The sequence below is a fragment of the Anomaloglossus baeobatrachus genome, chromosome 2 (genome assembly GCF_048569485.1).
Source record: "Anomaloglossus baeobatrachus isolate aAnoBae1 chromosome 2, aAnoBae1.hap1, whole genome shotgun sequence".
NCBI classification, from domain to species: Eukaryota; Metazoa; Chordata; class Amphibia; order Anura; family Aromobatidae; genus Anomaloglossus; species Anomaloglossus baeobatrachus.
In genome coordinates this window covers 479132837-479149223 of record NC_134354.1, presented here as the reverse complement: position 1 = coordinate 479149223, position 16387 = coordinate 479132837, and the positions used below count along the sequence as shown (strand labels likewise).

The 16387-nt window shown below is 48.1% G+C and overlaps 1 protein-coding gene across 3 annotated transcripts in view; it reads right to left on the bottom strand.

The window, feature by feature from the left end:
* Positions 1 to 6076: 6076 nt before the first annotated feature.
* Positions 6077 to 16387, bottom strand: part of EIF5B (eukaryotic translation initiation factor 5B) — a 181880-nt gene continuing 171569 nt past the window's right edge. For all 3 annotated transcript variants that reach the window (XM_075336406.1, XM_075336407.1, XM_075336408.1), the window contains one exon: positions 6077 to 6792. In XM_075336406.1, coding sequence (XP_075192521.1) covers positions 6685 to 6792 — 108 coding nt within the window. In that variant the 3' untranslated portion in view covers positions 6077 to 6684. The remainder of the gene's footprint in view (positions 6793 to 16387) is intronic.

Genomic DNA, 16387 nt, shown 5'->3' with positions numbered 1-16387 from the left:
GAGCTAAATCTGGTAAATAAGGTGGGTTGTCAACCAACTGGAAGCCCAGTTTTGCCGTGGTCGCTTGTGAAGTGTGAGCAAAGGTGTTGTCTTGCAGGAACAAGATTCCTGTAGACAGCTTGCCGTGCCTTTTGGCCTTCAATTGGTCCAAAAGTTCAATGTAATACCTTGCATTGATGATGGAACCCTTTTGAAGGGTAGTCAACTAGAAGCACACCCTCTTTATCCCAGAACACAGACGTCATCACCTTAAGGGCTAATTTTTGCACCCTGAACCTCTTTGGATGAGTAGAACCACTGTGACTCTACTCTTTTGACTGCTCCTTGTTTTCATGGTCATACAAATAAATCCAGGTCTCATCCATAGTGACCAGTTGATCTACAAAGTTCTTATCAGTCTGGAAACGCTGACAAATGGACCAGGACGTTTTCACTTGCATGCTTCTCTGATTTGTTGTCAAACATTTGGGGACTCACTTTGCAGATAGCTTCATGTCCAAATGTTCATGGATAATGACACAAACACTCATGGGAAATCCCTACAATATCTGCTATTGCTTTAGCTGAAATTTGTTGATTCTCCAGTATGAGGTTGTGCACAGCATCGACGATTTCCAGAACCACCACCACTCTCGGTCGTCCAGGACGTTCCTCATATTGGTGCTGAAGTGACCCGTTTTAAATTTGACAACCCAGTTCTTAACTGTGGAATATGAAGAGCATTGATCCCCCAATGTCTGCAACATATCACCATAAATATCCTTCACAGACTTTCCTTGCAGAGACAAGAATTTTATCACTCCTCTGCTCTGTTGCTGTGAATATCGCATTAGACTCTGTCATTTTGTTTTCCCGCATGTGTAGAACACTGTTGCCATAAGCAACAAACACAATTTTGAAAACATATATTAAACAAATAAGGTAATAATAAATAATAATAATAATAATAATAAATAATAATAATAAATAATAATAATAAATAGTAATAAAAATAATGTGATGTAACATTCATTACCATAGAAACAAAAAAAAAAAAAAACAGACTTAGCAGCAGCCCCTTATATAACCTTGCCCCTATGGGGCTGCTCACATGTCCGATTTTGATCAGTTCTAAATCAAACTTTCCAATGTAGATCTAGGAGTCCATTGGGTGAGGGAGGGAAAAATTAATTTGCACTGCCATCCATGTCCTGTCTGTTTTTCCACTGAGATCTGTGTTTTTTCTTTTAATACAAAAACACTGATGGTACAAATACACACTGCTGAAAGTCAGTATTTTTTTTTTTTTTTTTTCCTCATTACAAAAAAAAAAAAAATCACATCCGATTGAGCCCTTACCCCTATTATTGGCTTCTTGAAATAATGTGGAATAGTCAGCAGAGGAGAATAGTTTTAAGAGGAAAGCAACCAGGGAAAGAAGGATCAATGCAGATTCCATTGAAAAAGAACTGGAGGTAGGGCTCCCTTCACATGTCCACGTGGCATCTGGTTGTTCGGTTTTTTTTTTTCCCACAGATACCACACATATATTAAAACCTATTGTGATCTTCACATGGTTCAATTTTTCCAGCAGCACAGATGACGAGGCCCAATACAAGTCTGTGGTCTGTGAAAACCGCAAACAGCACACGGATAGCATCAGTGTCCTGTAAGTACAACCCCTGGCAAAAATTGTTTAGTTTTGTGCAATATCTGTGATCTGCTTTTTTTTTTTTTTTTTTTAAACAAAAGTAAAGTCATTTCAAATGTCAACTTTCTGGCTTTAATGAACCCTAAAAAAAAAAAAAAATCATGAAAACAATGTGCTAGACAGTAACTTACTTTTCAAGACCAAACGGGGGAAAAAATTATGGAAACACTCAATGCTGAGGTAAAAATTATTGAATCATGAAAAACAAACTAAAGAACACTCCAATACATCACTAGTGTTTTGTTGCACCACCTCTGGCTTTTATAACAGCTTGCAGTCTCTGAGGCATGGACTCAATGAGTGACAAACAGTACTCTTCATCAAGCTGGCTCCAACTTTCTCTGATTGCTGTTGCCAGATCAGCTTTGCAGGTTGGAGCCTTGTCATGGAACATTTTCTTCAACTTCCACCAAAGATTTTCAATTGGATTGAGATCCGGACTATTTGCAGGCCCATTGACCTTATGTGTCTTTCAAGGAATGTTTTCACAGTTTTTGCTCTATGGCAGGATGCATTATCATATTGATGAAATCATTTATCATCCCCAAACATCCTTTCAATTGATGGGATAGGAAAAGTGTCCAAAATTTCAATGTACATTTGGGAATTTATTGAAGATGTAATGACAGACATCTCAGTGCCTTTACCTGACATGCAGCCCCCATATCATCAATGACTGTGGAAATGTACATGTTCTCTTCAGGCAGTCATGTTTATAAATCTCATTGGAACGACACCAAAGAAGAGTTCCAGCATCATCACCTTGCCCAATGCAGATTCGTGATTTATCACTGAATATGACTCATCCAGTCAACCACAGTCCACAATTGCTTTTCCTTAGCCCATTGTGACCTTGTTTTTTTCTGTTTATGTGTTAATGATGGCCTTTGTTTAGCTTTTCTGTATGTAAATCCCATTTCCTTTAGGCGGTGTCTTACAGTTTGGTCACAGACATTAAGTCCAGTTTCCTCCCATTCATTCATTCATTCATTCATTTGTTTTGTTGTGCATTTCCTGTTTGGAGATATTGCTTTAAGTTTCCTGTCTTGACGCTTTGCTTTCTTCCTTGGTTTACCAGTATGTTTGCCCTTAACAACCTTCCCATGTTGTTTGTATTTGGTCCAGACTTTATACACAGCTGACTGAACAACCAACATGATTTACCCTCTTAAGTGTTTGATAATACTCTTCTTTGTTTCAATTGACATTTCTCGTGTTTGAGCCATGATTCATGTCAGTCCACTTGGTGCAACAGCTCTCCAAGGTGTGATCACTACTTTTTAGATGCAGACTAACAAGCAGATCTTATTTGATGCAGGTGTTAGTGTTTGGAATGAAAATTTACAGGGTGATTCCATTTTTACCTCAGAATTGAGTGATTCCATAATTTTTGCCCCTGTTTGGTTTTGAAAACTAACAGTTACTGGCTAGCACATTATCTTTTCATGACTTTTTTTTTAGTGTTTCTTAAAGCCAGAAAGTTGACATTTGAAATGACTTTAGTTTTGTGCCATGTCTGTGATCTTCTTTTCTTAAACAACAGTAAACAACTGAATGAGCATCCACAGAGCCAGGTGAGTCCATAATTTTTGCCAGGGGTTGTAGAAGCTTTGCAATACCATTCTTTCTTTATCCATACCAGAAATATATGGATGGTACACCGACACTGGTTTTTCACGTACATGTTTTTCTTTCGCTTCATTGGGCAATACAGGAGACCATAATTATATGCTGCTGCGATTAGGCAAAAATAGTTAGCTCCTCCTCAGGAAACACCCACCAACTGGCACAAAGCTAATCCATTTTTAGCTTAATGTTAGGAGGCTGACACGGGTCTGATCCCTCAGACTTATTTTTTCACTTTGTTGCCAAAGTCACAAGCTCTATTTGAAATAAAGAGTAACTGCTCACTGTGGTTTCCTACCCTATGACCAAGAGAATACTGTGGTCTGATCCACACTATACCCTCTCTAGGTTGCCTGGCAGAACCTTTCCACCCCTGCCACTTCAAGAAGGCCTCATAGTTGCCAGCTTGGACGGTCCTCGTCACGCTTTCCCAGCCGTCTCGTACGCTGTGCCCTGGGAGAAGATAGGGACATCCCAAGAAATTCCCTTCCGGGACCCTTAACCCCTTCCCGACGTAGAATGTACCCAGTATGTCAAGGTTGGATCTGGGTTCCCGACCAATGACGTACTGGGTATATCATGTCAATCATGAGGGATTCACCTGTTACATCCAATCTGCTGTGGCAGAATGAATTAAGATCCAAGAATCAGACGCACTCCAGCTCCTTTTCCAGATCGCCATCTCCTTTCACATCCTCCAGGATGGCCTTAATATCACGCTCCTCAGAGCTGGAACCCCTGGATGTGCAGGGATTTGGCCTTTGCTCAGAGTCAGACTCTGACATCAATTTCACTCAGACCCCCAAGCTTCAAGACCTGATGAATAACCTGATCCTGACAGTCAACCAGATTCTCCACATCAAAGAGGACGATTCACCACCTCTGGAGCAGACTGTATCCTTCAAAAAGGTGTTCAAATGGGATTTTTTTCTTAGTAATGGAAACATCCAGAACTGCACCTTCTGAGAAGACAAATAGATATTCTTTATCCTTTTTTACCTCCAACCTCCTCAAAAATTGAGCAGAGTCTCTAATGATGGACTCTTCAGTAACACAGCCCCCACACGACTCCCGGACAGCAACTCTCTAAAGGAACCAACTAACAGTCACATTGAATTCCTGGCCAAAGCTGCCTTGAAGGCCGATGGTACATCTCCCTTCCTGGCTTTCGTTTCCGCCTTTGGTGAAGCTCCTACAGCAGGGGATGTTCTGGAGCTCCACCCAACGAACTGGCAGACCAGATCTCCCATGCTGGAAAATATCCACATCTCTTGATGCTGAGGCTAGTTCCGCACTGGCATCCAGCAACATCATGACTATATGCAGAATTCTATGACTCAAAGCCTAGAACTGAGATGTGGCTTCAAAGAAGTCTCTCTCCAGCGTTCATGTCTGATTGGAACCAAATTAGACCAGATTAACTTTGATGCTACTATTGGAAACAGCACCTCTCTTCCTAAGGGGAAACCAAAGCGTCCTCCATGCATGAGAGGCACTTTCGTTCCTTTCATCAGTTCTCATCTATGGGTACTCCAACGATCGCGAACAGTCCCCCGTCCAGCAGAGGAAAAAGCCATTGTTCAAGCTGGCCCCTCCCTGGTGGCTGCCAAAGTAAGTCTTCATGTTCCAGATTTAACAGGTTTTCCTCCACAAGGCGGAGTGCCCTCTCCCAGAAGTCATCTAAGGGTGGGCGAGTGTCTTTTCTAGGACGTCTGGCGTTCCGTGATAGACAACACCTGGGTTAGAGAGATAGTTTTCATCTCTCCTTTGTTGATTTTTCAAGTCCCAGCCTGCCTTCCTCTATATGTATTCAGCTGTATGACGACTGGCTGAAGAACAGCCCTCCGTGTCTACGCTAAAGGGTGCTTTACACGGTGCGACATTGCTAGCGATTACTAGCGATGTCGCGAGCGATAGCACCCACCCCCGTCGTTCATGCGACATGTGGTGATCGCTGCCGTAGCGAATAATCTCGCTACGGCAGCGTCACATGCACATACCTGTTCAGCGACGTCGCTGTTGCTGCCGAACAATCCCTCCTTCAAGAGGGAGGTGCGTTCGGCGTCACAGCGGCGCCACAAAACGGTCGCCCAATAGAAGAGGAGGGGAGGAGATGAGCAGCCGGAACATGCCGCCCACCTCCTTCCTTCCTCCTTTATGATGGACACAGGTAGGATGATGTGCGTCGTTCCTGCGGTGTCACACACAGCGATGTGTGGTGCCGCAGGAACGACGAACAACCTGCGGAATGAAACACCAACGACATTATGATTTGGAGCGACGTGTCAACGATTTTTGCGATCGTTGATCGGCGCTCTTAGCTGTCACACGCTGCAATGTCACTAACGACGCCGGATGTGCGTCACAAACACCGTGACCCCGACGATATATCGTTAGCGATGTCGCAGCGTGTAAAGCACCCTTAAGTGCAACAAAAAACTAAAACCAAGAACACCCATCTCTTGCTGCAGCCATGTGCCTCTAAATCCCTGCAGAAAATCAAATGTGTGGGGAGGGTATTAAAAATGACCTATTTTAGTATCACCATCAAATAAATCAGAGAATAAGAGCGGAATGAAAATATTCTTCAAGATAGCATGGCAGGTTTTACAGATGACCTTTCTGTTCTTCTGTGTGCTCTACAAGAAAATACTGGTAATTATTCATTTTCAGACCCAAATGACAACACGTCTTAAATGTATTGTAGTGTCAAGAGGTGAAGGCAGCAAGGCTCTTTATAATGCATAAACTGACAAAGACTACTAATAAGCCCATGTACTTTATTTCTGGCTCTGTAGGTCATTAATACAGTGAGAAAAGTGTTGGCAGGAACTGTACAAGCACTGAAATGCTGCCCACGGTATACTATACATCACCAATTAACAAGAAGCAGATACAGAGTAAGCTTTCCTGCTAACCTTTAAAAAATGTAGGCACAAATCAAAACAACAATGGGAAACCACAGTGCTGGGGCAGGGAATATGCATAAATAGTGATTTTTAATTCATTGTTTTTACATCAAAAGATCCAAGTTGTTTAGATGCAGGACGTCGATGTTGCAGTGCCAATTTTACAAGTAAAAAATAGAGAAAACCTGTAATAAAACATTGGGACTAGTTGTTTCCTTTTAAAACAGAAGCCAGTGTGTAAGCGGTGTAGTTGGGTGGGCAGGCACGCCGGAACTGTGGGGATGTGTAAAATTGAGCACTGTCAAACCAGTGTAAATTTTTTTTGGTTTCTCATGGAAAACAAATTTAAACTACGTTTATATTCTTCTTCCAAACCACAGGTTCAGTACCCTTGGTTTTTCTCTTTGCACCACTTCACCTCTTTAAAGTTATAATTCCTCTCGTCTCCAACAAAAAGCCTTAAATGATTTCAAACACCTTTTTCAATTCCACTATGAGTTGCCAGTCTGTTTTCTGCATCTCATCTCTAAACCAATTTTTTAATGCATCAATCGACTGCCGGGTGATCTGGAATGGAAGCAAAGCAGACAATTATTGGACAAATACAACAGAAAATAACCTTACTTGAGACAAGAGAAGCCCCTAGTGTAAGGCAGTGTATAAATATAGTAGTCTAAGAAATTCATCTATTACAGCTTCTCAAGTGTTTTTTACTTGAGCCTTACTAACTAGGCTATGGTGATGTTTTGTCCTTACCAGTGGTGTGAAAGGTTAAAAAACGAGCCTCCACTTCATTTGTGAGTTGAGCCAAATAGAATATTTAAATGAGCATAATGTGAAACACATTAGTCACGATGCATATAGCTATATCCTATTTTTGGCATACACCTCAAATATATCCACAACAGAGGCCAAAAGTGTGCATTATGGCTATTATATTTTTTCCTTAATAGACAAACGTTTTCTGCTTCTACTGATCACGATACACAAATTTCTAGCAGAGAACATATAGTGCAATTGGGGCGCTAACCTTAACAAAAAAAGTTATTTTATTTCCAAATTATGGCGACAATTTACTGACCACTTGAGGCCAGATTGCTGTGACCACAAAGCAATGCTGAGAACAGGGCTCTGGATCCCAGAAGGCTATATTCTGCTTTCTAGGGCAGAACAATAGATAATGAATGGCTCATAGGTCGAATATGCACACGTCTACTTCATTCAAGATGGGACACGGCAGACGAAGGTTCTTTAGGAAACCTTTATTCTTTAGTTATCATTTACACTGCTTTACATCAATTTTGAGGACTACAAGTTAAAATGTAATCCTTGTGAGTTTTGGTGTGGTGAATCAAAAAATTGCATCTGTTTACTCCAGTCAAATCTGTTTTTTTCCGAACAAACGTGGTTTACTAAGGAACTCTTACAGTAATAATATAACATTATCTATCATTTTAATTATATTATAAAGATATGCTATATATGCAATCGGTATATATAATACGATAACTTCCTAATAAGCAGTTAAACTGCTGACATAGGAATTTTATGGCTATTTAAGGGTACTTTCACACTTGCATTGTTTGGCACCCGTCGCAATCCGCCGCTTTGGGAAACAGCGCAATCTGATAACGGATGTGCGCTGTTTCCCATTGACTTGTATTGATGACTCATTGTGACGGATGGCCCTGCGTTGTATCCGCCGGCCGACGCAGCGTTGCATCCGCCGGGCGGAAAGAACGCAGCATGTAGCGTTTTTCTGCGCTTCCTAGAGCGTAAAAAAAACGCAATGTGCTGGATTCCGTCGGAGTCCGTTGTTTTTATAATAGAAGCCTATGGTGGCGGAATCCGTCGGAATTCCTGTGACGGATCAGTCTTTACACAACTGCGCATGCGCAGTTGAGTAAATTGCTGAAAAAAAAAGAGAATTTTGTTTACTTACCGTAAATTCTTTTTCTTATAGTTCCGTATTGGGAGACCCAGACCTTGGGCGTTTAGCTTCTGCCTCCGGAGGACACACAAAGTACTACACTAAAAAGTGTAGCTCCTCCCTCTGAGCCTATACACCCCCTGGAGAACCAGATCTAGCCAGTTTAGTGCAAAAGCTGAAGGAGAATAGCCACCCACAAGTAAAGACAGAGCAAGAACCGGAACAAGCGGAGACTCTGTCCACGACAACAGCCGGTGATAACACGCGGAACAAGAAACTGCCAACAGGCAACAGGGAGGGTGCTGGGTCTCCCAATACGGAACTATAAGAAAAAGAATTTACGGTAAGTAAACAAAATTCTCTTTTTCTTTATCGTTCCTTTGGGAGACCCAGACATTGGGACGTCTCAAAGCAGTCCATGGGTGGGAATAAACAGAAAAACTGAGAAGTAGGCAGAGCCTAACTTCACAAATGGGCGACAGCCGCCTGAAGGATGCGTCTGCCCAAGCTCGCATCTGCCGAAGCATGAGCATGCACTTGGTTGTGCTTTGAAAAAGGTATGCAGGCTAGTCCAAGTGGCAGCCTGACAGACTTGTTGAGCTGTAGCCTGGTGCCTGAAAGCCCAAGAGGCACTGACAGCTCTGGTCGAGTGTGCCTTGATCCCCGGCGGGGGAGGCACCTGAGAACACTGGTAGGCATTGGAAATGGTCGACCTAATCCAACGAGCTAAGGTCGGCTTAGAAGCAGAGAGGCCCTTACGCCGACCTGTGGTTAGCACAAAAAGAGAGGTGCACCGCCTAAGAGCAGCGGTGCGAGACACATAGCTCCGGAGCGCCCGCACCAGATCCAGAGTATGCAACGCTTTTTCAAAGCGATGAACAGGAGCCGGACAAAAGGAAGGCAGAGAAATGTCCTGGTTAAGGTGGAAAGGAGAAACCACCTTAGGGAGAAAGTCCGGAGTCGGACGGAGAACCACCTTGTCTTGATGAAAAACCAAAAAAGGTGACTCCGAAGAGAGCGCAGCCAAATCAGAGACTCTCCTGAGGGAAGTTATGGCCACTAGAAAGACCACTTTCTGTGAAAGACGAAACAAAGAAACCTCCCTAAGAGGCTCAAAGGGGGGTTTCTGCAAGGCCGTGAGGACCAAATTGAGGTCCCAGGGATCAAAGGGCCGCCGGTAAGGCGGAATGATGTGAGACGCGCCCTGCATGAAGGTGCGCACTTGAGCCAGCCGGGCGATACGCCGCTGGAACAGTACTGACAGAGCCGAGACTTGTCCCTTGAGGGAATTGAGGGATAGTCCTAGCTGCAGACCGGACTGTAGAAAGGACAGAAGGGTCGGCAAGGAAAAAGGCCAAGGAGCATGGCCGGAAGAGCGACACCAGGACAGGAAAATTCTCCAAGTCCTGTGATAGATTTTGGCCGAGGAAGACTTCCGGGCCCGAGTCATAGTGGAGATGACTTCAGGAGGAATACCAGAAGCCGTCAAGATCCAGGACTCAAGAGCCACGCCGTCAATCTGAGAGCCGCAGAATTCTGGCGGAAAAACGGACCTTGTCAGAGAAGGTCTGGACGGTCCGGAAGATGGAGCAAGTCTGGGTATCAAGCTCGCCTGGGCCAGTCCGGAGCAATGAGGATGACCCGACGGCCCTCCATTCTGATCTTGCGCAGAACTCTGGGCAAGAGAGCTAGAGGGGGAAACACGTAGGACAGACGAAACTGGGACCAGTCTTGAACCAGAGCGTCCGCTGCAAAGGCCTGAGGATCGTGGGAGCGAGCCACGTAAACCGGAACCTTGTTATTGTGACGGGATGCCATTAGGTCCACTTCCGGAGTGGCCCACTTGCGGCAGATTGACTGAAACACTGCTGGATGCAGGGACCACTCGCCACTGTCCACGGTTTGACGGCTGAGATAATCTGCTTCCCAGTTTTCCACGCCTGGGATGTGGACTGCGGATATGGTGGACTTGGAGTCCTCCATCCATTGAAGGATGCGTTGAACCTCCAACATTGCCAGGCGGCTGCGTGTCCCGCCTTGGTGATTGATGTAGGCAACCGCTGTCGCGTTGTCTGACTGGACTTGAATGTGCCTGCCCGTCAACAGGTGGTGAAAGGCTAGGAGAGCTAGAAGCACAGCTCTGGTTTCCAGCACATTGATCGAGAGGGCTGACTCGGACGGAGTCCAAGTGCCCTGCGCTCGGTGGTGGAGACATACCGCTCCCCAGCCGGATAGACTGGCATCCGTGGTGAGGATCACCCAGGACGGGGCCAAGAAGGAGCGCCCCTGAGACAGAGAGAGGGGCTGAAGCCACCACTGAAGAGAGCTCCTGGTCTGTGGCGACAGAGCCACTAGCCTGTGCAAGGAGGAAGTCCGCTTGTCCCAACAGCGGAGAATGTCCAGCTGCAGAGGACGCAGATGGAACTGGGCAAAGGGAACAGCCTCCATTGACGCCACCATCTGACCCAGCACCTGCATTAGGTGCCTGATGGAATGACGGCGGGGCCTCAGCAGAGAGCGCACCGCCAGTTGGAGGGACTGCTGTTTGACTAAGGGCAGCTTCACAAGTGCCGGCAGAGTCTCGAACTGCATCCCTAGGTACGGGAGCCTCTGGGTCGGAGTCAGAGTGGATTTGGGCAGATTGACAAGCCACCCGAATTGGGCTAGAGTGGCGAGAGTGAGCGAGACACTCCGCTGACAGTCTGCGCTGGATGAAGCCTTGACTAGAAGGTCGTCCAGGTAAGGAATCACTGCCAACCCCTGGAGGTGCAGAACCGCAACCACTGCTGCCATGACCTTGGTGAATACCCGAGGGGCCGTGGCTAACCCGAAGGGAAGAGCCACGAATTGGAAATGTTCCTCTCCGACTGCAAAACGTAGCCAACGCTGGTGTGAAACTGCAATTGGCACATGCAGATAGGCATCTCTGATGTCGATGGATGCCAGGAAATCCCCTTGGGTCATTGAGGCAATGACTGATCGCAGAGACTCCATGCGAAAATGCCGCACCTGAACATGCTTGTTGAGAAGCTTGAGATCCAGGATGGGCCGGAAGGAACCGTCCTTTTTGGGGACTAGGAAGAGGTTTGAGTAGAAACCTCTGAACCGTTCCCGGGCGGGAACCGGTACAATTACTCCGTTGGCCTGCAAGGATGCCACGGCCTGAGAGAAGGCGGCGGCCTTGGAGCAGGGGGGAGTTGACAGAAAAAATCTGTTTGGCGGGCTGGAAGAGAATTCTATCCTGTAGCCGTGGGAGATGATATCCCGCACCCACTGATCGGAGCCGTGTTGAAACCACACGTCGCCAGAGTGGGAGAGCCTGCCACCGACTAAGGACGTTGCTGGCGCGGACAGATAGTCAAGAGGAGGCTGCCTTAGTGGCAGCAGCTCCTGCGGTCTTCTGTAAACGCGCTTTTGGGCGCCAGTTCGATTTCTGGTCCTTGGCTGAGTTAGTGGACGAGGCCGAGGGCTTAGAGGACGACCAGTTGGAGGAACGAAAGGAACGAAACCTCGACTGGTTCCTACCCTGGACAGGTTTCCTGGTTTTGGTTTGTGGCATGGAAGTACTCTTCCCGCCAGTAGCTTCCTTAATAATTTCATCCAGTTGTTCACCGAATAGCCTGGACCCAGCAAAAGGGAGCCCAGCAAGGTACTTCTTTGAAGAAGCATCTGCCTTCCACTCTCGAAGCCACAAGAAGGTGCGGATAGCGAGGGAATTAGCCGAAGCCACCGCAGTGCGGTGAGAAGCCTCCAGCATGGCAGACATGGCATAGGATGAAAAAGCTGAAGCTTGGGAAGTTAAGGCAACCATTTCGGGCATAGATTCCCTGGTGAGGGAATGCATCTCCTCTAGAGAAGCAGAGATGGCTTTGAGAGCCCACACTGCTGCAAAAGATGGGGAGAACGAGGCCCCTGCCGCCTCATATACAGATTTGGCCAGAAGGTCAACCTGGCGGTCAGTGGAATCCTTAAGAGAGGTGCCATCAGCCACTGATACAACGGTCCGGGCTGAGAGTCTAGACACCGGAGGGTCTACCTTTGGTGAATGAGCCCACTCCTTGACCACCTCAGGTGGAAAGGGAAAACGGTCATCAGAACCACGCTTTGGGAAGCGTTTGTCAGGACAGGCCCTAGGCTTGGTCACAGTGGCCTGAAAACTGGAGTGGTTAAAGAACACACTCCTTGTCCTCATAGGCAAGGTAAACTGGTGCTTTTCTGCCAGAGAGGATTGCTCCTCTGATACTGGCGGATTGAGGTCCAGTACAGAATTAATGGACGCAATCAAATCACTAACATCTGAGTCACTTTCGGACAGATCAATGGGGCACATGGAGGTAGCCTCCGAGCAACCAGTAAAGGCATCCTCCTCGTCCGGCGAGTCAGCTTCTGAAACAGAGCCGCGGGACGAGGAAGGAGAGGGAGCCCTGCGTCTCCTTTTAGGAGGACGGGGTCTGGGACCAGATGATGAATCCTCTGTGAGCTCCGCTGAGAGAGCCCTAGCAGCAGAGGCACCCTGGGAAGGGGGCTGATGCATGTTCAGCAAAGTCCGGGACAGCTGTCCCATGGAGTCGGCAAAACACTGGGAGATTGACCTAGAGAAGGATTCTACCCAAGCCGGGGGTTCAGCCACAGGAGCCGGAGCAGCCGGAGAGACCACTGGGGGGGCGATTCCAGGCTGAGGCATAGTCAGGTTAGAGCAGACATCACAATGTGGATATGTGCTCGGTTCAGGCAGCACGAGCTTACATGCAGTGCATACTAAATATAGCTTTGGAGCCTTGCTCCTCGTGTGAGACATGCTGCTGAAGTGGGGGCTCTGCCAGAGTGACCCCCAGAGAGTATATACAGAGGCCCACAACCAGAGGTTGTGGCTTACCAGACCGCTGGAGCGGTGTTGTGTGCCCTCCAGATCCCGAAGCCCGGACCCCCAAGCACCTCAGCAGGGATGCTGCAGCCAGTGCTGATTGCAGAGAAAACGCTGAAAAAATGGCGCCGGAGCGAGGAGAGGGGGCAGGGCCAACCCTGAGAGCGGGATCTGGAGGGCCAAAGAGACTTACAGGGGAGGAGACATGTACTCAGTGAGGAGTGTCCTTCCCCTGTGCAGAACGGCCGCTGGGCGGAGCCACACTGTCCCTCTGCATGAATGACATGCGAGGGCAGTGAAACCGAAAGTAGGCCTCTGGCGAAGCCGGGGCCTAAATTTGAGCGGTGCAGCCGGCGCGCAGGCACCCTCGGCGCGGTTCTGAGGCGACAGCCAGAGAACCGGCTGGAAATGTCACAAAAATTACTCAGCACACTCTCCCCACATAATAAAGTACAGGGACCCCCAGAATATAAACGTCTCAGGTACTTAGCTTGCTGAGACGCAGGGCCATGTCCCTGGGGATGAGTGCTCCGTCCAGCAGGATCCTGAAGGGCTGCAGATGGAGACCGGTCTCCTGCAAAGCATGGACAACCGTGCTGGCTCCCACTTCAAGCCAGAGCCCGAGGGATGGTGAAGGAGCACGGCATGTAAGGCTCCAGCCTTGGAATCAACCTTAACAGCACCGCCGACACAGTGGGGTGAGAAGGGACATGCCAGGGATCCAGACTTGGACCCGCTTTTCTTCAAAATCTTTCCAAAAATGAAAAATCAGATGAGAATGCATGTGTGGATGTATGCCTCCTGAACACAAAGCAATGAACTGGCTAGATCTGGTTCTCCAGGGAGTGTATAGGCTCAGAGGGAGGAGCTACACTTTTTAGTGTAGTACTTTGTGTGTCCTCCGGAGGCAGAAGCTATACACCCAATGTCTGGGTCTCCCATAGGAACGATAAAGAAAGAGAATTTTGTTTACTTACCGTAAATTCTTTTTCTTATAGTTCCGTCTTGGGAGACCCAGACCTTGGGTGTTTAGCTTCTGCCTCCGGAAGACACACAAAGTACTACACCTAAAAGTGTAGCTCCTCCCTCTGAGCTTATACACCCCCTGGTGAGCCAGTCACAGCCAGTTTAGTGCAAAAGCTGAAGGAGAATAGCCACCCACAAGTAGAACAGAGCAAGAGCCGGAACAACCGGAGACTCTGTCCACAACAACAGCCGGTGATAACACGCGGAACAAGGAAATTGTCAACAGGCAACAGGGAGGGTGCTGGGTCTCCCAAGACGGAACTATAAGAAAAAGAATTTACGGTAAGTAAACAAAATTCTCTTTTTCTTTATCGTTCCTTTGGGAAACCCAGACCTTGGGACGTTCCAAAGCAGTCCCTGGGTGGGAAATAAACAGAAAAACTAAGAAGTAGGCAGAACCTAACTTCACAAATGGGCGACAGCCGCCTGAAGGATGCGTCTGCCCAAGCTCGCATCTGCCGAAGCATGAGCATGCACTTGGTAGTGCTTTGAAAAGGTATGCAGGCTAGTCCAAGTGGCAGCCTGACAGACTTGTTGAGCCGTAGCCTGGTGCCTAAAAGCCCAAGAGGCACCGACAGCTCTGGTCGAGTGTGCTTTGATCCCCGGCGGGGGAGGCACCTGAGTACTCTGGTAGGCGTCCGAAATGGTCTACCTAATCCAACGGGCTAAGGTCGGCTTAGAAGCAGGGAGGCCCTTGTGCCGACCTGTGGTTAGCACAAAAAGAGAGGTGCACCGCCTAAGCGCAGCGGTGCGAGACACATAGATCCGGAGAGCACGCACCAGATCTAGAGTATGCAGCGCTTTTTCAAAGCGATGAACAGGGGCCGGACAGAAGGAAGGTAAGGTAATGTCCTGGTTAAGGTGGAAGGGAGAGACCACCTTAGGAAGAAAGTCCGGAGTCGGACGGAGAACCACCCTGTCTTGATGAAAAACTAAAAAAGGTGACTCCGAAGAGAGCGCAGCCAAATCAGAGACTCTCCTGAGAGAAGTTATGGCAACCAGAAAGGCCACTTTCTGTGAAAGACGATACAAAGAAACCTCCCTAAAAGGCTCAAAGGGGGGTTTCTGCAAGACCGTGAGAAGCAAGTTAAGGTCCCAGGGATCCAAGGGCCGCCGGTAAGGCGGAATGATGTGAGACGCGCCTTGCATGAAGGTGCGGACCTGAGACAGCCGAGCGAGACGCCGCTGGAACAGAACTGACAGAGCTGAAACTTGTCCCTTGAGAGAGTTGAGGGACAGTCCTAGCTGCAGACCGGACTGTAGAAAAGACAGAAGGGTCGGCAAGGAGAATGGCCAAGGAGGATGGCCGGTAGAGCGACACCACGACAGGAAAATTTTCCAAGTCCTGTGATAGATCTTAGCGGAGGAAGACTTCCGGGCCCGAGTCATAGTGGAGATGACTTCAGGAGGAATACCAGAAGCCGTCAAGATCCAGGACTCAAGAGCCACGCCGTCAATCTGAGAGCCGCAGAATTCTGGCGGAAAAACGGACCTTGTGAGAGAAGGTCTGGACGGTCCGGAAGATGCCACGGCACCTCTACGGACAGATGGAGCAGGTCTGGGTACCAAGCTCGCCTGGGCCAGTCCGGAGCAATAAGGATGACCCGACGGCCCTCCATTCTGATCTTGCGCAGAACTCTGGGCAAGAGAGCTAGAGGGGGAAACACGTAGGACAGACGAAACTGGGACCAGTCTTGAACCAGAGCGTCCGCTGCAAAGGCCTGAGGATCGTGGGAGCGAGCCACGTAAACAGGAACTTTGTTGTTGTGACGGGATGCCATTAGGTCCACGTCCGGAGTACCCCATTTGCGGTAGATCGACTGAAACACTGCCGGGTGCAGAGACCACTCGCCACCGTCCACGCTTTGACGGCTGAGATAATCTGCCTCCCAGTTGTCCACGCCTGGGATGTGGACTGCGGATATGGTGGACCTGGAGTCCTCCGCCCATTGAAGAATGCGTTTTACCTCCATCATTGCCAGGCGGCTGCATGTCCCGCCTTGATGATTGATGTAGGCAACCGCTGTCGCGTTGTCTGACTGGACTCGAATGTGCCTGCCCGACAACAGGTGGTGAAATGCTAGGAGAGCTAGAAGCACGGCTCTGGTTTCCAGCACATTGATTGAAAGGGCTGACTCGGACGGAGTCCAAGTGCCCTGCGCTCTGTGGTGGAGACATACTGCTCCCCAGCCGGATAGACTGGCATCCGTGGTGAGAATCACCCAGGACGGGGCCAGGAAGGAGCGCCCTTGGGACAGGGAGAGGGGCCGAAGCCACCACTGAAGAGAGCTCCTGGTCCGTGGCGACAGAGCCACCAACTTGTGTAAGGAGGAAGGCCGCTT